This window comes from Nasonia vitripennis (genome assembly GCF_009193385.2).
Source record: "Nasonia vitripennis strain AsymCx chromosome 1 unlocalized genomic scaffold, Nvit_psr_1.1 chr1_random0015, whole genome shotgun sequence".
In the NCBI taxonomy this organism is placed as follows: domain Eukaryota; kingdom Metazoa; phylum Arthropoda; class Insecta; order Hymenoptera; family Pteromalidae; genus Nasonia; species Nasonia vitripennis.
Window position 1 is genome coordinate 639,037 of NW_022279604.1, and position 19,998 is coordinate 659,034.

The window sequence follows — 19,998 nt, forward strand, 5'->3', positions numbered from 1 at the left end:
TTTTAAACGTAAATGATTTTAGAATTTACTGCGTTAAATGAATTTTGATTATTAAGTTTATGGATTTTAGGTTATAAACCCATTGCTGGAGTTAAGCACTCAACATAATGTGGACATATTATGTTGACATATTACGCTAACAAAAATATGGCCAGTAGATATTCACCGGCCATATCTTATGGCGTATTTTCTACGAGGGTAGATCTTTGAAAATACAACTTTTTTCTATTGACATAAAATCATGGCAATGCTTATAACGAGAGTTAACAGCCCAAAATCGTTTTTAATACTCCGTGCGCGAAATGCGGTTTCTCAGGCTCGTTTTCTTTGCGCGAATCACTATAGCTTTGTTAATGTTGCGTCAAGCATGTAGCATATAATAACATATCGTTGCTATGGAAACAGTATTTCGCACACGCTACACGAAAAACAAGCCTCTTGAAAAACCGCGTTTTTCGCGCACGTCATGTTAAAATTGTATATTACGATACGAGTGCGCGAAGTAGGTTATTTTTGCATGAGCGCATCTGTCGCCGCAAGGGTGACAAAAAAGCGAGTTTGATGATCACCTACGCGCACGTGTATCGTATATACTATTTTTTGACACGAGTGTGCGAATCTACGTCCTCAACAGATAAGCGTGTGCGAAATTTAGAGTTTTGCACACGCAGTAACGATCTTACGTTTTTGAATAGGAAAACGTTATTTGTGGAGTTGGAAATTATAATATTTTCTAAGAGGATAAAGTATACTTCAGTTTTTCATTCAATAAAAGACAAGCATATAATGATTGAGCGGTTAAAAATTTTTTATTTTACGATAAATAAATAAGTACAGTAAAAAATTAAATCATCTCGACAATTAAAAAACGTTTTAAGGTTCTACATATGTATTCGAACGTAAACCATGATTGTGCACGATGTATGTGTGATAAGCTGCGTCACTTTCCTTGGGCATTGAAACATCTCCAGACGGTCGATCTGAAACACAAAATAACGTGATGTTGCGATCTATCATCGATAATGCTATTGTGAAAAAATGAAATGGAAGACTCACTCTGTTTGCAATAGCCTTTGTGCATCTTATAATTTTTCACGCCTGTTCGTGAAGTTGAGCATCCGGGTCCACCGCTAATTGCATCTTATATCCGCAATAGCTCCCCTTTAAATGCTCAATAATGGACTCGTAAGTCTCGTGTAGACATTTGCACGTGTTGCACTGCAGCAGGCAACTAACTTTACATTCATCGCAGTCTACTGCGTCGACCGATTTTTCATCGATGATGGGTTCGCGGCACTCCACGCAGAAGTGCGCATAAAAACGTTCATGTCCTGATACGAATAAAAAGACATTTGTAAAATTAAGAAACTCGAGAGAAAGGCAATGAGTTATTAAAAAATGTATGCACACGAACTTACCGTATTCCCTCACGCTTTTCCTTAATATCTCCGATGAGTTGGCAAAGTACTTGAACATATCTAATTCTTCCTCCGAATTCGTGTTGTTGTTCTCCAACTGAACACTTGTAAAACAATCACTTGCACAGTCTTGAAAGTGTCTTCTTAGTTCATCGATCCGTTCGAATGTCGTTTCGCACAACTCACAGATGTATTTTGGCTGCTTGATGATGCTGGCACAAGAATTGATGTGCCGGATCGCCCAAAAACGGTGATAAAACTTCTCTCGGCACGCTAAACATTGCAGAGCTAGCTCGCCCTGGCATTTTTCGTAGTTGGCACTGTCAAGATCACAATCCGAGCAACAAATCGTCACAAGCCCTGTCAAGTCTGCAGTAACTAAAGAAATAGAATTATTATAACGATGTGATTAAAAATTGTATGAAAACTTTAATTATCTTAGATTATTGTGAAGTGTAATATGATAAGCTAATAATCAATCATGAATATAAAATAAAGTCGTGCAAAAACGTACCTTCGTTGAGATTTCCATCGAGATCCGTGTGACGAGCTTCTGCATCAATCATTCTCGTCCTACCTACAAAACGACGAACAAATATAATTAATAAGTATCGTGCATATGTGCACTCACGTCTCAACATTTCTTTTTCTAATATACGAACCAGTGTCAGAAGATGCGTAAGATTCCGCACGTGGAGATTCCATTTTACGAAAGGAAAACTTGACTGTGATGCACTACAGATTCAAACTAACGCAGGCACTAGGATATCACTGACTAGCCAAGTCGTTGCTTCTAGAATGAAAACTTCGAACTGTCTGCTTAAGTGTAATAACGTGATAGGAAATATCTAGTGACACATGTGTATTTAGAATAACTTAATACTTTATTGAGATCACACAAATACATGTGTAGTCGACAAGACGGTTCGACTTAATCTGAGCGCTGCGCCGCAGCGCTCGCTGCTCACGTACGCTCGCTCAGGGGCGCCAACATACCAACCTTACAATCTATCTCTACGTACTTACTTCGATATCCTACACTCCTCCCTCCCAAGACAACAAATACTACTGGTTATAAATTCAATCTGTCCGGTCTTTTAATAGTACGCTTAGGGCGTTCATTAACATTAAGAGTAAGAGGTTTATTAACCATCGCCAGTGCCATATTTGTTGTTTTCGGAGAGTCATTTCTTTTGTCACTTTCACGCATCCCTTCATTTACATTTTTAAACCCTTCATTCGGTGGTGTTACAGCTGTAGTCGTTTCGCTTGTACTTTCCGGTTCGCTACTCTCTATTAATACAGCGGATTCCATTGGTACAGGAATTTCTGCTCTACAACTTTCAATCTCGGGTACCAACTCTTGTGCATTTTCTAACATTATCTTATCTTTATCTAACACCTCCGCCGGTACTTCTTCGCATACATTTTCAAAAAATCCGCCTTTTGGTATTATTTGATCCAAATGTCTTTTCCAAATTAAATTTTCATCCTCGTGTATTTTACATAGATAATTTCTAGGTCCTAGGGCCTCACAAACAGTAGCCTTGGCCCATTTTGGTTTATTCGGCGTTCTATAATCTCGCACGTACACAACATCATTAGGTTCAAAGTATAACTCTCGCTTCCCTTTATAATTTTCGATTTGCCTCTCTCTATTTAACTCACTCTCGTTACGCCTGCGCTGGCGCTGTTCTTACATGCTTAATTCCATTCATCTTTATCCATTTTTGAAATTCCTCCGACGTAAATTGTGCACCATTGTCCGACACAATTTTCTTAGGCAACCCGAACCTCGCACAATAATCTCTCAATTTTTCTATAGTAATGGTCGCGTTACATTTATTCATTTTGTAAACTTCCGGCCACTTAGAATACGCATCCGTAATTATTAGATAGGTACACCCTTCAAATGGTCCTAAAAAGTCAATATGTATTCTATCTAAAGGCTGTTTAGTTTCCTCGAATTTGAGCAAGGTTGCTTTATTGGGGTTATCAGCATTACGACGACAAATATCACAACTTTGCGCCAATTTTTCAATTTCACTGTCCATGTTTGGATACCAAAAATACTGTCTAGCCAGCGCCTTCATTTTACTAGCACCAAAATGTGTGGCATGAATCTCATCTAAGATTTCGGCTGTATATTTTCCAGGTATGATAACTCGATATCCCCAAAAAAGCATCCCATTTTCAACGCTAATCTCATTTTTCCTCACAAAAAATGCTTTCAAGCCTTCGTCGACCTTATTAGGCCATTCCGTCATAGTATACAGGAGTACTTTACTTAAAATCTGGTCAGTTCGTGTGGCTTTCTTTATCAGCCTCGCATCTATCGATAATCGCTCTTCAACGTAAAAATTAAAATATTCACTTCGTTCCTCTCCCTCTTTTTCAGTGCTTTTAATTGGAAGCCTTGATAACCCATCCGCTCCCCCATTTGACATACCTTTAACGTGCTTGAAAACATAATTGTAACCACTCAAAAATAAAGCCCATCTTTGCAGACGGCCTGCCGCCATCAGCGGAATACCTTTCTTTTCACCGAAAAGAGCTAAAAGAGGCTTGTGATCGGACTCTAAAACGAAATGATTTCCTAACAAATATTGATAAAATTTCTTTACTCCCCAATAGATAGCTAGCGCCTCTAAATGAATAGTCGCGTAATTCTTTTCTGCTTTCGAGAGCGTTCTAGATGCGAAGCAAATCGGCCTTTCGGTACCATCCGGAAAAATATGCAATAAAACTGCTCCGATACCATCTCTACAAGCATCACAAGCTAACTTAATCTTTAAGTCCGGATTAAAATGAACTAGACAATTTTCTGAGACTATTTCTTTCTTAATTTCTTTAAAACTCTTTTCGCATTCCTCATTCCATTTAAAAACTACATTTTTCTTTAAAAGTTTGTACATAGGACTCAATTTTTTTGCTAAATTTGGAATAAATTTCCCATAGTAGTTAACCATGCCCACGAAAGCTTTAACTTGCGTTGCATTTTCCGGCCTAGGTGCCTTTGTAATAGCCTCTATTTTATCAGTTTTTTTATGTAACCCATTTTTATCAATCACGTGACCTAAGTACTCTACTTTGCTCTGAAAAAATTTACACTTCTTGAAATTTAACTTAAGTCCAAACTTTTGCAATCTCCCTAACACTTCTTTCAAATTATTAACGTGTTCCTCTAATGTCTCTCCCGTTACACAAATGTCATCTAAGAAATTAATTGTATTTTTACAACCTAAAAGCACCTTCTCCATGAGTCTTTGAAAAATAGCTACCGCTGGTTTGGTTCCATAGGAAAGTCTATTCATTGCAAAAATGCCTTTATGCGTGCTCCATGCTAACAATCGCTTTGTACTATCCGATACTTCTAGCTGATTGTAAGCGTGAGCCAGATCAAGCACGGTAAATAACTTACCTCCTTGCAACGCGGTAAACAATTCCTCGATTCGCGGAACCGGGTGTATCACGTCTTCGAGCATACTATTTACTGTAACTGAGTAATCCGCGCAAGCCCGCAGAGTCCCGTCTGGTTTCAAAACAGGTACAAGGGGCGATCCCCACTCACAGTTATCGATTTTTGTAATAATATTTGCCTTTTCTAAACGATCCAATTCTTTATCCATATCTTTTTTGAAAGCAAACGGTACCGGGCGTGGCTTCATAAAAATCGGCCTAGCATCCGCTTTTAGCTTTAAATCTACGGGCTCCCCCTTGAATCTACCTAACTGATCATCAAAAACTTCTTTAAATTCTTTAAATATTTGTTCTCTAACGTCTTCTACTGAAAGGGCATTAACCTCACAAATACGGAGACCGAAAGCCTGCATTAATTCTCGACCCATTAACGCTGTTTCATCGTTCCTTTTAACTACTACCATAGTGCACTTAACAGATTTATTTTTATAAACTACTTCAACCTTAATTTCACCTAAGGGCGTTACTTTAGTTCCGTCGTACATTCTCAACAATTTACTACTAGATTCTAATTTACAGCCAGCGAGCTTGTTGCGATACAAGGCTTCGGGAATAACTGACAACACCGCACCGCTGTCAACTTCCATTGTAACTTTCCTTCCCGCGATTTTTACATCAATCGTTTCTGGCGGAATTCTGGTTTTACAAACTTTCGCGATAGCATATACATTTAAAATGTCCTCGCAACTTTCGTCCGAACTAGCCTCACCGGCCTCTTTTTCAACAAAATTCGTGGTGCCTTTTCGCCCACTACCCTTACTAGTACTAACCGAAGCGTTTTGCTTACCGCTCGCATCTTTTTTTTTACAAATTTTTTGTAAATGACCTCGCTGACCGCACTTGGAACAATCATACAAGCGATACTTACAACGCGAAAAGTCGTGGTTCGTGCCACCGCAATGCCAACATGTCGCTTCCTGCTTCGATGTTTGTTTGGGTTTCGCCGAACTGTTGGAGCCTCTTCCCTCCTTTCTTCCATGCCCGCCGCCCGATTTCGCGGAAACCGCGTGTACACTAGCTGCGTCCTCGGCTGCGGCGGCTATTGATGACGTGTCTATCGTCGCTTCTTTCTTCAGTGCGACCTCTAAAAGGTCCTTAAGGGAAACACTATGGCTTTCTTCGCAAACTCGATCTAGTATTTTTCCAGGTCTTAGTCCCGTGACAAATTTATCCTTAAGTCTTTCATCTAAATTAGCACCGAATTCACAATTTACGGCCCGTTTCTTAACTCTAGCATACCACAAACTAACAGTTTCATTTGCACTTTGTTTTAAATCATAAAAGTTTTTTCTTTCTTTGAAAACGGAGATGCGAGGCGAAAACTGCCTCTTCAAAATCGCGCATAACTCCGTGTACGTCTTACCCTTGGGTAAGACTGGGTCACACAGGTCTCTTAGCGTCTTATACACTTCCTCACCTATGCTAGTTAGGAGCACTGAAACTTTCCTATCTTCTTGCACAAAATTTGCGATAAAATACTGCTCTAAACGCTCTTCATACACGTTCCAATCTTCTCCCGACTTAAACTCTCGTAGCGAGCCTAAACTGGCTCCCACGTTTATAATCTGATTAGCCATCCCGTTTCGCTGTGTGTTGAAAATTCCTTGCTGCAAGTAATTCCTAGGTCTGGCTCCACCCCCCGGAGAAGACGCGTTTACTATTGTCGAACTTGTCACTGCTGGATTAGACGGCGTTGCACTCGTTGTTGTGTTAGCCGGCCACGAATACTGTTGGTTACCGGCACCTTCTTGGAGCGTCCATAAGGCTATTATTCGACATTTTGCACTCTCACTAGATCCATATTTACCTCGTCGCAAAATGTAATAACGTGATAGGAAATATCTAGTGACACATGTGTATTTAGAATAACTTAATACTTTATTGAGATCACACAAATACATGTGTAGTCGACAAGACGGTTCGACTTAATCTGAGCGCTGCGCCGCAGCGCTCGCTGCTCACGTACGCTCGCTCAGGGGCGCCAACATACCAACCTTACAATCTATCTCTACGTACTTACTTCGATATCCTACATTAAGAAATTTCGCTCTGTATATATAGCAGCGTTCTCCCTCTCCGCAAAAATTCACTTTCCCCGAGCTGTGCGTCCGAAATCCGCCTCTAGATAGCCTATAATACCTGTACCTATAAATGTAGGCTCCGGCCCGCCCCGACTCTACGGCGCGACGCCGTGGGGCGCATCTCAGCCGCCACCCCGTCGCCACGTCTCCACGTGTCTTGGGGACCAGAAAATTTTATTGCCGCAAATTTACTTTATTCCCGCAAATTCACTTTATTCCGTATTTTGCGAGAATAAAGTAAATAATCCACGACTTTAGTCTCTTGTTGCATAATGTACTATTAAGGGGGTCCGAAACCCAGGTTTTACCGATAGTACGAGTGTTCAGTAGAAAATTACTCGAAACTAAGGCAATGCAATGAATTATGAAAAATCAAGAGTTAGTTGCCCTTCCTTTTATAAATATCTATCGCTGTGGCAAGTTTCAAATAAAAATATTAACGCAATAATTAAGTTGATGCACTTCGGTGCCGGCAACTTCCCTTATATGAATGAGGAATTCTACGGGAAAAATGCCATTTTCTGATTGGAGAAAACATACATTTTCTGTTTGTGCCCTTATGCATTAGGTACATGCTCTTGAACAATGGCTATTGCTCCAAATGCCGCCGTTCGGATAAAATTTACGATATCTCTTTGGAGACAGAGGCGGAGTCCTGACTGCGATTATTCCCTTGCAGTTTCTCGGAATCGCGTCAAACATTGATTGCGTTTCCTGCATTCCCCTCGATTTTTCCATCCAGGGTTTAAGAAACGCTTGCGCGTTTTTAGGCACGACCGCGGTATGCAAGTGCCTTATACTTAATTTTTTAAGCGAAAAATGTGTGAGATGCGATATTTCATCGCAATTTTCGACCGATCGGGCTGAAATTTTAGGAGTTTGGCTCTTTGGCTCTAACTCGAATCCTATAAGCATTCTACAAAAAAAGTTAAAGTAAGAAGTTGTACCCTCGTAGGAAATTGAGGCTAATATGGCCACGAAATGCCAAATTTTATGCCCAGTAGCCAGATTATGTGGCATGTCATGGCCATATGTCCCCCCTGTTAACAGGCGACGGTAAGTGGGCATAATATGCCATAAAATTATGGCGAACGTTTTATACATGGCAACCTAACCTTGCACATGTACAAACATGACCACACTCAACACTCACACTTAAATGTACACTTTTTATGTGGGTTTAGATATTAGAAACATTAAGTAAAATTTGCGTGTTCAAGATTTGATCAACGATGAAGTGTAAAAGTGATGATCTTGATAGATATTCCCAACTCAGTGTTCAAATCAGTCGCAGGCAGTATTCATCATTATAGTGCCTTATATGCAGTGTATACGTTCAAGATGTTTAATTTATAGTGTAGATGCTTATTTTATTATGTAGGAACAGGCTAGCGTAACAATTTTTGCTTGTCTGTCTTTGCTAGCTGACCCACACCGAACCCCATGGCTCCGAGGGCAAAATTTACACATGAGTGTTGATATGAAAATTTAAACTACAGTACTTGATATAAAGACAAGTGGGTATAATGTTTCAACAGCTTGAAACAAATCACCATGAAAAATTTCAGCCCTCTAAGTATGATAGATTTTAATTGAGAGCTAAATCAAATCCTCAATGATTGTACGATTACTTTTTTCAATTTTTCTTTTTGATCTCAATAAAAACCTATCATACTTAGAGGGCTGAAATTTTGCATGGTGATTTGTTTCAAGCTGTTGAAGCAATATACCCACTTGTCTGTATCTCAAGTGCTGTAGTTTCAATTCTCACGTAAACACTCATGTGTAAATTTTGCCACCCCCCCCCATCGGAGCCATGGAGTTCGGTGTGGGTCGGCTAGCAAAGACAGACAAGCAAAAATAGTTACGCTAGCCTGTTCCTACATAATAAAATAAGCATCTACACTACAAATTAAACATCTTGCACGAATACACTGCATAAAATGCACTATAATGATGAATACTGCCTGCGACTGACTTGAACACTGAGTTGCGAATATCTATCAATATCATCACTTTTACACTTCATCATTGATAAAATCTTGAACACACAAATTTCACCTGATGTTGTTTCTAATATTCACACTTTCATAAAAACATGCATGCCAGAATAATATACAAATATGTTAGTGAGTTTTGAGTGAGATTATATGTAAATTTGTATGTATGAATATTCAAGGTTAGGTTACCGCTCTTAACACATTGCCTTGTATTTTCAAAATTTATTGTAAAATCCTTTTTTTAAACGTAAATGATTTTAGAATTTACTGCGTTAAATGAATTTTGATTATTAAGTTTATGGATTTTAGGTTATAAACCCATTGCTGGAGTTAAGCACTCAACATAATGTGGACATATTATGTTGACATATTACGCTAAGAAAAATATGGCCAGTAGATATTCACCGGCCATATCTTATGGCGTATTTTCTACGAGGGTAGATCTTTGAAAATACAACTTTTTTCTATTGACATAAAATCATGGCAATGCTTATAACGAGAGTTAACAGCCCAAAATCGTTTTTAATACTCCGTGCGCGAAATGCGGTTTCTCAGGCTCGTTTTCTTTGCGCGAATCACTATAGCTTTTTTAATGTTGCGTCAAGCATGTAGCATATAATAACATATCGTTGCTATGGAAACAGTATTTCGCACACGCTACACGAAAAACAAGCCTCTTGAAAAACCGCGCTTTTCGCGCACGTCATGTTAAAATTGTATATTACGATACGAGTGCGCGAAGTAGGTTATTTTTGCATGAGCGCATCTGTCGCCGCAAGGGTGACAAAAAAGCGAGTTTGATGATCACCTACGCGCACGTGTATCGTATATACTATTTTTTGACACGAGTGTGCGAATCTACGTCCTCAACAGATAAGCGTGTGCGAAATTTAGAGTTTTGCACACGCAGTAACGATCTTACGTTTTTGAATAGGAAAACGTTAATTGCATCTTATATCCGCAATAGCTCCCCTTTAAATGCAATGAGTTATTAAAAAATGTATGCACACGAACTTACGGTATTCCCTCACGCTTTTCCTTAATATCTCCGATGAGTTGGCAAAGTACTTGAACATATCTAATTCTTCCTCCGAATTCGTGTTGTTGTTCTCCAACTGAAGACTTGTAAAACAATCACTTGCACAGTCTTGAAAGTGTCTTCTTAGTTCATCGATCCGTTCGAATGTCGTTTCGCACAACTCACAGATGTATTTTGGCTGCTTGATGATGCTGGCACAAGAATTGATGTGCCGGATCGCCCAAAAACGGTGATAAAACTTCTCTCGGCACGCTAAACATTGCAGAGCTAGCTCGCCCTGGCATTTTTCGTAGTTGGCACTGTCAAGATCACAATCCGAGCAACAAATCGTCACAAGCCCTGTCAAGTCTGCAGTAACTAAAGAAATAGAATTATTATAACGATGTGATTAAAAATTGTATGAAAACTTTAATTATCTTAGATTATTGTGAAGTGTAATATGATAAGCTAATAATCAATCATGAATATAAAATAAAGTCGTGCAAAAACGTACCTTCGTTGAGATTTCCATCGAGATCCGTGTGACGAGCTTCTGCATCAATCATTCTCGTCCTACCTACAAAACGACGAACAAATATAATTAATAAGTATCGTGCATATGTGCACTCACGTCTCAACATTTCTTTTTCTAATATACGAACCAGTGTCAGAAGATGCGTAAGATTCCGCACGTGGAGATTCCATTTTACGAAAGGAAAACTTGACTGTGATGCACTACAGATTCAAACTAACGCAGGCACTAGGATATCACTGACTAGCCAAGTCGTTGCTTCTAGAATGAAAACTTCGAACTGTCTGCTTAAGAAATTTCGCTCTGTATATATAGCAGCGTTCTCCCTCTCCGCAAAAATTCACTTTCCCCGAGCTGTGCGTCCGAAATCCGCCTCTAGATAGCCTATAATACCTGTACCTATAAATGTAGGCTCCGGCCCGCCCCGACTCTACGGCGCGACGCCGTGGGGCGCATCTCAGCCGCCACCCCATCGCCACGTCTCCACGTGTCTTGGGGACCAGAAAATTTTATTGCCGCAAATTTACTTTATTCCCGCAAATTCACTTTATTCCGTATTTTGCGAGAATAAAGTAAATAATCCACGACTTTAGTCTCTTGTTGCATAATGTACTATTAAGGGGGTCCGAAACCCAGGTTTTACCGATAGTACGAGTGTTCAGTAGAAAATTACTCGAAACTAAGGCAATGCAATGAATTATGAAAAATCAAGAGTTAGTTGCCCTTCCTTTTATAAATATCTATCGCTGTGGCAAGTTTCAAATAAAAATATTAACGCAATAATTAAGTTGATGCACTTCGGTGCCGGCAACTTCCCTTATATGAATGAGGAATTCTACGGGAAAAATGCCATTTTCTGATTGGAGAAAACATACATTTTCTGTTTGTGCCCTTATGCATTAGGTACATGCTCTTGAACAATGGCTATTGCTCCAAATGCCGCCGTTCGGATAAAATTTACGATATCTCTTTGGAGACAGAGGCGGAGTCCTGACTGCGATTATTCCCTTGCAGTTTCTCGGAATCGCGTCAAACATTGATTGCGTTTCCTGCATTCCCCTCGATTTTTCCATCCAGGGTTTAAGAAACGCTTGCGCGTTTTTAGGCACGACCGCGGTATGCAAGTGCCTTATACTTAATTTTTTAAGCGAAAAATGTGTGAGATGCGATATTTCCTCGCAATTTTCGACCGATCGGGCTGAAATTTTAGGAGTTTGGCTCTTTGGCTCTAACTCGAATCCTATAAGCATTCTACAAAAAAAGTTAAAGTAAGAAGTTGTACCCTCGTAGGAAATTGAGGCTAATATGGCCACGAAATGCCAAATTTTATGCCCAGTAGCCAGATTATGTGGCACATCATGGCCATATGACCCCCTGTTAACAGGCGACGGTAAGTGGGCATAATATGCCATAAAATTATGGCGAACGTTTTATACATGGCAACCTAACCTTGCACATGTACAAACATGACCACACTCAACACTCACACTTAAATGTACACTTTTTATGTGGGTTTAGATATTAGAAACATTAAGTAAAATTTGCGTGTTCAAGATTTGATCAACGATGAAGTGTAAAAGTGATGATCTTGATAGATATTCCCAACTCAGTGTTCAAATCAGTCGCAGGCAGTATTCATCATTATAGTGCCTTATATGCAGTGTATACGTTCAAGATGTTTAATTTATAGTGTAGATGCTTATTTTATTATGTAGGAACAGGCTAGCGTAACAATTTTTGCTTGTCTGTCTTTGCTAGCTGACCCACACCGAACCCCATGGCTCCGAGGGCAAAATTTACACATGAGTGTTGATATGAAAATTTAAACTACAGTACTTGATATAAAGACAAGTGGGTATAATGTTTCAACAGCTTGAAACAAATCACCATGAAAAATTTCAGCCCTCTAAGTATGATAGATTTTAATTGAGAGCTAAATCAAATCCTCAATGATTGTACGATTACTTTTTTCAATTTTTCTTTTTGATCTCAATAAAAACCTATCATACTTAGAGGGCTGAAATTTTGCATGGTGATTTGTTTCAAGCTGTTGAAGCAATATACCCACTTGTCTGTATCTCAAGTGCTGTAGTTTCAATTCTCACGTAAACACTCATGTGTAAATTTTGCGACCCCCCCCCCCATCGGAGCCATGGAGTTCGGTGTGGGTCGGCTAGCAAAGACAGATAAGCAAAAATAGTTACGCTAGCCTGTTCCTACATAATAAAATAAGCATCTACACTACAAATTAAACATCTTGCACGAATACACTGCATAAAATGCACTATAATGATGAATACTGCCTGCGACTGACTTGAACACTGAGTTGCGAATATCTATCAATATCATCACTTTTACACTTCATCATTGATAAAATCTTGAACACACAAATTTCACCTGATGTTGTTTCTAATATTCACACTTTCATAAAAACATGCATGCCAGAATAATATACAAATATGTTAGTGAGTTTTGAGTGTGATTATATGTAAATTTGTATGTATGAATATTCAAGGTTAGGTTACCGCTCTTAACACATTGCCTTGTATTTTCAAAATTTATTGTAAAATCCTTTTTTTAAACGTAAATGATTTTAGAATTTACTGCGTTAAATGAATTTTGATTATTAAGTTTATGGATTTTAGGTTATAAACCCATTGCTGGAGTTAAGCACTCAACATAATGTGGACATATTATGTTGACATATTACGCTAAGAAAAATATGGCCAGTAGATATTCACCGGCCATATCTTATGGCGTATTTTCTACGAGGGTAGATCTTTGAAAATACAACTTTTTTCTATTGACATAAAATCATGGCAATGCTTATAACGAGTGTTAACAGCCCAAAATCGTTTTTAATACTCCGTGCGCGAAATGCGGTTTCTCAGGCTCGTTTTCTTTGCGCGAATCACTATAGCTTTTTTAATGTTGCGTCAAGCATGTAGCATATAATAACATATCGTTGCTATGGAAACAGTATTTCGCACACGCTACACGAAAAACAAGCCTCTTGAAAAACTGCGTTTTGCGCGCACGTCATGTTAAAATTGTATATTACGATACGAGTGCGCGAAGTAGGTTATTTTTGCATGAGCGCATCTGTCGCCGCAAGGGTGACAAAAAAGCGAGTTTGATGATCACCTACGCGCACGTGTATCGTATATACTATTTTTTGACAAGAGTGTGCGAATCTACGTCCTCAACAGATAAGCGTGTGCGAAATTTAGAGTTTTGCACACGCAGTAACGATCTTACGTTTTTGAATAGGAAAACGTTATTTGTGGAGTTGGAAATTATAATATTTTCTAAGAGGATAAAGTATACTTCAGTTTTTCATTCAATAAAAGACAAGCATATAATGATTGAGCGGTTAAAAATTTTTTATTTTACGATAAATAAATAAGTACAGTAAAAAATTAAATCATCTCGACAATTAAAAAACGTTTTAAGGTTCTACATATGTATTCGAACGTAAACCATGATTGTGCACGATGTATGTGTGATAAGCTGCGTCACTTTCCTTGGGCATTGAAACATCTCCAGACGGTCGATCTGAAACACAAAATAACGTGATGTTGCGATCTATCATCGATAATGCTATTGTGAAAAAATGAAATGGAAGACTCACTCTGTTTGCAATAGCCTTTGTGCATCTTATAATTTTTCACGCCTGTTCGTGAAGTTGAGCATCCGGGTCCACCGCTAATTGCATCTTATATCCGCAATAGCTCCCCTTTAAATGCTCAATAATGGACTCGTAAGTCTCGTGTAGACATTTGCACGTGTTGCACTGCAGCAGGCAACTAACTTTACATTCATCGCAGTCTACTGCGTCGACCGATGTTTCATCGATGATGGGTTCGCGGCACTCCACGCAGAAGTGCGCATAAAAACGTTCATGTCCTGATACGAATAAAAAGACATTTGTAAAATTAAGAAACTCGAGAGAAAGGCAATGAGTTATTAAAAAATGTATGCACACGAACTTACCGTATTCCCTCACGCTTTTCCTTAATATCTCCGATGAGTTGGCAAAGTACTTGAACATATCTAATTCTTCCTCCGAATTCGTGTTGTTGTTCTCCAACTGAAGACTTGTAAAACAATCACTTGCACAGTCTTGAAAGTGTCTTCTTAGTTCATCGATCCGTTCGAATGTCGTTTCGCACAACTCACAGATGTATTTTGGCTGCTTGATGATGCTGGCACAAGAATTGATGTGCCGGATCGCCCAAAAACGGTGATAAAACTTCTCTCGGCACGCTAAACATTGCAGAGCTAGCTCGCCCTGGCATTTTTCGTAGTTGGCACTGTCAAGATCACAATCCGAGCAACAAATCGTCACAAGCCCTGTCAAGTCTGCAGTAACTAAAGAAATAGAATTATTATAACGATGTGATTAAAAATTGTATGAAAACTTTAATTATCTTAGATTATTGTGAAGTGTAATATGATAAGCTAATAATCAATCATGAATATAAAATAAAGTCGTGCAAAAACGTACCTTCGTTGAGATTTCCATCGAGATCCGTGTGACGAGCTTCTGCATCAATCATTCTCGTCCTACCTACAAAACGACGAACAAATATAATTAATAAGTATCGTGCATATGTGCACTCACGTCTCAACATTTCTTTTTCTAATATACGAACCAGTGTCAGAAGATGCGTAAGATTCCGCACGTGGAGATTCCATTTTACGAAAGGAAAACTTGACTGTGATGCACTACAGATTCAAACTAACGCAGGCACTAGGATATCACTGACTAGCCAAGTCGTTGCTTCTAGAATGAAAACTTCGAACTGTCTGCTTAAGAAATTTCGCTCTGTATATATAGCAGCGTTCTCCCTCTCCGCAAAAATTCACTTTCCCCGAGCTGTGCGTCCGAAATCCGCCTCTAGATAGCCTATAATACCTGTACCTATAAATGTAGGCTCCGGCCCGCCCCGACTCTACGGCGCGACGCCGTGGGGCGCATCTCAGCCGCCACCCCATCGCCACGTCTCCACGTGTCTTGGGGACCAGAAAATTTTATTGCCGCAAATTTACTTTATTCCCGCAAATTCACTTTATTCCGTATTTTGCGAGAATAAAGTAAATAATCCACGACTTTAGTCTCTTGTTGCATAATGTACTATTAAGGGGGTCCGAAACCCAGGTTTTACCGATAGTACGAGTGTTCAGTAGAAAATTACTCGAAACTAAGGCAATGCAATGAATTATGAAAAATCAAGAGTTAGTTGCCCTTCCTTTTATAAATATCTATCGCTGTGGCAAGTTTCAAATAAAAATATTAACGCAATAATTAAGTTGATGCACTTCGGTGCCGGCAACTTCCCTTATATGAATGAGGAATTCTACGGGAAAAATGCCATTTTCTGATTGGAGAAAACATACATTTTCTGTTTGTGCCCTTATGCATTAGGTACATGCTCTTGAACAATGGCTATTGCTCCAAATGCCGCCGTTCGGATAAAATTTACGATATCTCTTTGGAGACAGAGGCGGAGTCCTGACTGCGATTATTCCCTTGCAGTTTCTCGGAATCGCGTCAAACATTGATTGCGTTTCCTGCATTCCCCTCGATTTTTCCATCCAGGGTTTAAGAAACGCTTGCGCGTTTTTAGGCACGACCGCGGTATGCAAGTGCCTTATACTTAGTTTTTTAAGCGAAAAATGTGTGAGATGCGATATTTCATCGCAATTTTCGACCGATCGGGCTGAAATTTTAGGAGTTTGGCTCTTTGGCTCTAACTCGAATCCTATAAGCATTCTACAAAAAAAGTTAAAGTAAGAAGTTGTACCCTCGTAGGAAATTGAGGCTAATATGGCCACGAAATGCCAAATTTTATGCCCAGTAGTCAGATTATGTGGCATATCATGGCCATATGTCCCCCCTGTTAACAGGCGACGGTAAGTGGGCATAATATGCCATAAAATTATGGCGAACGTTTTATACATGTCAACCTAACCTTGCACATGTACAAACATGACCACACTCAACACTCACACTTAAATGTACACTTTTTATGTGGGTTTAGATATTAGAAACATTAAGTAAAATTTGCGTGTTCAAGATTTGATCAACGATGAAGTGTAAAAGTGATGATCTTGATAGATATTCCCAACTCAGTGTTCAAATCAGTCGCAGGCAGTATTCATCATTATAGTGCCTTATATGCAGTGTATACGTTCAAGATGTTTAATTTATAGTGTAGATGCTTATTTTATTATGTAGGAACAGGCTAGCGTAACAATTTTTGCTTGTCTGTCTTTGCTAGCTGACCCACACCGAACCCCATGGCTCCGGGGGCAAAATTTACACATGAGTGTTGATATGAAAATTTAAACTACAGTACTTGATATAAAGACAAGTGGGTATAATGTTTCAACAGCTTGAAACAAATCACCATGAAAAATTTCAGCCCTCTAAGTATGATAGATTTTAATTGAGAGCTAAATCAAATCCTCAATGATTGTACGATTACTTTTTTCAATTTTTCTTTTTGATCTCAATCAAAACCTATCATACTTAGGGGGCTGAAATTTTGCATGGTGATTTGTTTCAAGCTGTTGAAGCAATATACCCACTTGTCTGTATCTCAAGTGCTGTAGTTTCAATTCTCACGTAAACACTCATGTGTAAATTTTGCCACCCCCCCCCCCATCGGAGCCATGGAGTTCGGTGTGGGTCGGCTAGCAAAGACAGACAAGCAAAAATAGTTACGCTAGCCTGTTCCTACATAATAAAATAAGCATCTACACTACAAATTAAACATCTTGCACGAATACACTGCATAAAATGCACTATAATGATGAATACTGCCTGCGACTGACTTGAACACTGAGTTGCGAATATCTATCAATATCATCACTTTTACACTTCATCATTGATAAAATCTTGAACACACAAATTTCACCTGATGTTGTTTCTAATATTCACACTTTCATAAAAACATGCATGCCAGAATAATATACAAATATGTTAGTGAGTTTTGAGTGTGATTATATGTAAATTTGTATGTATGAATATTCAAGGTTAGGTTACCGCTCTTAACACATTGCCTTGTATTTTCAAAATTTATTGTAAAATCCTTTTTTTAACCGTAAATGATTTTAGAATTTACTGCGTTAAATGAATTTTGATTATTAAGTTTATGGATTTTAGGTTATAAACCTATTGCTGGAGTTAAGCACTCAACATAATGTGGACATATTATGTTGACATATTACGCTAAGAACAAAATGGCCAGTAGTTATTCACCGGCCATATCTTATGGCGTATTTTCTACGAGGGTAGATCTTTGAAAATACAACTTTTTTCTATTGACATAAAATAGATAGCCTATAATACCTGTACCTATAAATGTAGGCTCCGGCCCGCCCCGACTCTACGGCGCGACGCCGTGGGGCGCATCTCAGCCGCCACCCCGTCGCCACGTCTCCACGTGTCTTGGGGACCAGAAAATTTTATTGCCGCAAATTTACTTTATTCCCGCAAATTCACTTTATTCCGTATTTTGCGAGAATAAAGTAAATAATCCACGACTTTAGTCTCTTGTTGCATAATGTACTATTAAGGGGGTCCGAAACCCAGGTTTTACCGATAGTACGAGTGTTCAGTAGAAAATTACTCGAAACTAAGGCAATGCAATGAATTATGAAAAATCAAGAGTTAGTTGCCCTTCCTTTTATAAATATCTATCGCTGTGGCAAGTTTCAAATAAAAATATTAACGCAATAATTAAGTTGATGCACTTCGGTGCCGGCAACTTCCCTTATATGAATGAGGAATTCTACGGGAAAAATGCCATTTTCTGATTGGAGAAAACATACATTTTCTGTTTGTGCCCTTATGCATTAGGTACATGCTCTTGAACAATGGCTATTGCTCCAAATGCCGCCGTTCGGATAAAATTTACGATATCTCTTTGGAGACAGAGGCGGAGTCCTGACTGCGATTATTCCCTTGCAGTTTCTCGGAATCGCGTCAAACATTGATTGCGTTTCCTGCATTCCCCTCGATTTTTCCATCCAGGGTTTAAGAAACGCTTGCGCGTTTTTAGGCACGACCGCGGTATGCAAGTGCCTTATACTTAATTTTTTAAGCGAAAAATGTGTGAGATGCGATATTTCATCGCAATTTTCGACCGATCGGGCTGAAATTTTAGGAGTTTGGCTCTTTGGCTCTAACTCGAATCCTATAAGCATTCTACAAAAAAAGTTAAAGTAAGAAGTTGTACCCTCGTAGGAAATTGAGGCTAATATGGCCACGAAATGCCAAATTTTATGCCCAGTAGCCAGATTATGTGGCATATCATGGCCATATGTCCCCCCTGTTAACAGGCGACGGTAAGTGGGCATAATATGCCATAAAATTATGGCGAACGTTTTATACATGGCAACCTAACCTTGCACATGTACAAACATGACCACACTCAACACTCACACTTAAATGTACACTTTTTATGTGGGTTTAGATATTAGAAACATTAAGTAAAATTTGCGTGTTCAAGATTTGATCAACGATGAAGTGTAAAAGTGATGATCTTGATAGATATTCCCAACTCAGTGTTCAAATCAGTCGCAGGCAGTATTCATCATTATAGTGCCTTATATGCAGTGTATACGTTCAAGATGTTTAATTTATAGTGTAGATGCTTATTTTATTATGTAGGAACAGGCTAGCGTAACAATTTTTGCTTGTCTGTCTTTGCTAGCTGACCCACACCGAACCCCATGGCTCCGAGGGCAAAATTTTACACATGAGTGTTGATATGAAAAATTTAAACTACAGTACTTGATATAAAGACAAGTGGGTATAATGTTTCAACAGCTTGAAACAAATCACCATGAAAAATTTCAGCCCTCTAAGTATGATAGATTTTAATTGAGAGCTAAATCAAATCCTCAATGATTGTACGATTACTTTTTTCAATTTTTCTTTTTGATCTCAATAAAAACCTATCATACTTAGAGGGCTGAAATTTTGCATGGTGATTTGTTTCAAGCTGTTGAAGCAATATACCCACTTGTCTGTATCTCAAGTGCTGTAGTTTCAATTCTCACGTAAACACTCATGTGTAAATTTTGCGACCCCCCCCCCCCCATCGGAGCCATGGAGTTCGGTGTGGGTCGGCTAGCAAAGACAGATAAGCAAAAATAGTTACGCTAGCCTGTTCCTACATAATAAAATAAGCATCTACACTACAAATTAAACATCTTGCACGAATACACTGCATAAAATGCACTATAATGATGAATACTGCCTGCGACTGACTTGAACACTGAGTTGCGAATATCTATCAATATCATCACTTTTACACTTCATCATTGATAAAATCTTGAACACACAAATTTCACCTGATGTTGTTTCTAATATTCACACTTTCATAAAAACATGCATGCCAGAATAATATACAAATATGTTAGTGAGTTTTGAGTGTGATTATATGTAAATTTGTAT

At 38.8% G+C, this 19,998-nt stretch overlaps 2 protein-coding genes across 2 annotated transcripts; both read right to left on the reverse strand.

Moving 5' to 3' along the window:
- Positions 1-368: 368 nt before the first annotated feature.
- LOC116416063 (zinc finger protein 423-like) lies at positions 369-2,283 on the reverse strand. The gene is made up of 5 exons (XM_031922418.1): positions 2,081-2,283; positions 1,933-1,995; positions 1,419-1,796; positions 1,057-1,331; positions 369-980 (listed from the first exon to the last, which is right to left on the reverse strand). The coding sequence occupies exons 1-4, from the start codon at positions 2,121-2,123 to the stop codon at positions 1,093-1,095; spliced, it is 723 nt and encodes a 240-aa protein (XP_031778278.1). The 5' UTR covers positions 2,124-2,283; the 3' UTR covers positions 369-980; positions 1,057-1,092.
- An 11,476-nt stretch (positions 2,284-13,759) lies between these two features.
- LOC107981241 lies at positions 13,760-15,490 on the reverse strand. Its single transcript, XM_016986503.2, has 5 exons — positions 15,185-15,490; positions 15,037-15,099; positions 14,523-14,900; positions 14,161-14,435; positions 13,760-14,084 (listed from the first exon to the last, which is right to left on the reverse strand). The coding sequence occupies exons 1-4, from the start codon at positions 15,225-15,227 to the stop codon at positions 14,197-14,199; spliced, it is 723 nt and encodes a 240-aa protein (XP_016841992.2). The 5' UTR covers positions 15,228-15,490; the 3' UTR covers positions 13,760-14,084; positions 14,161-14,196.
- Positions 15,491-19,998: the final 4,508 nt, after the last annotated feature.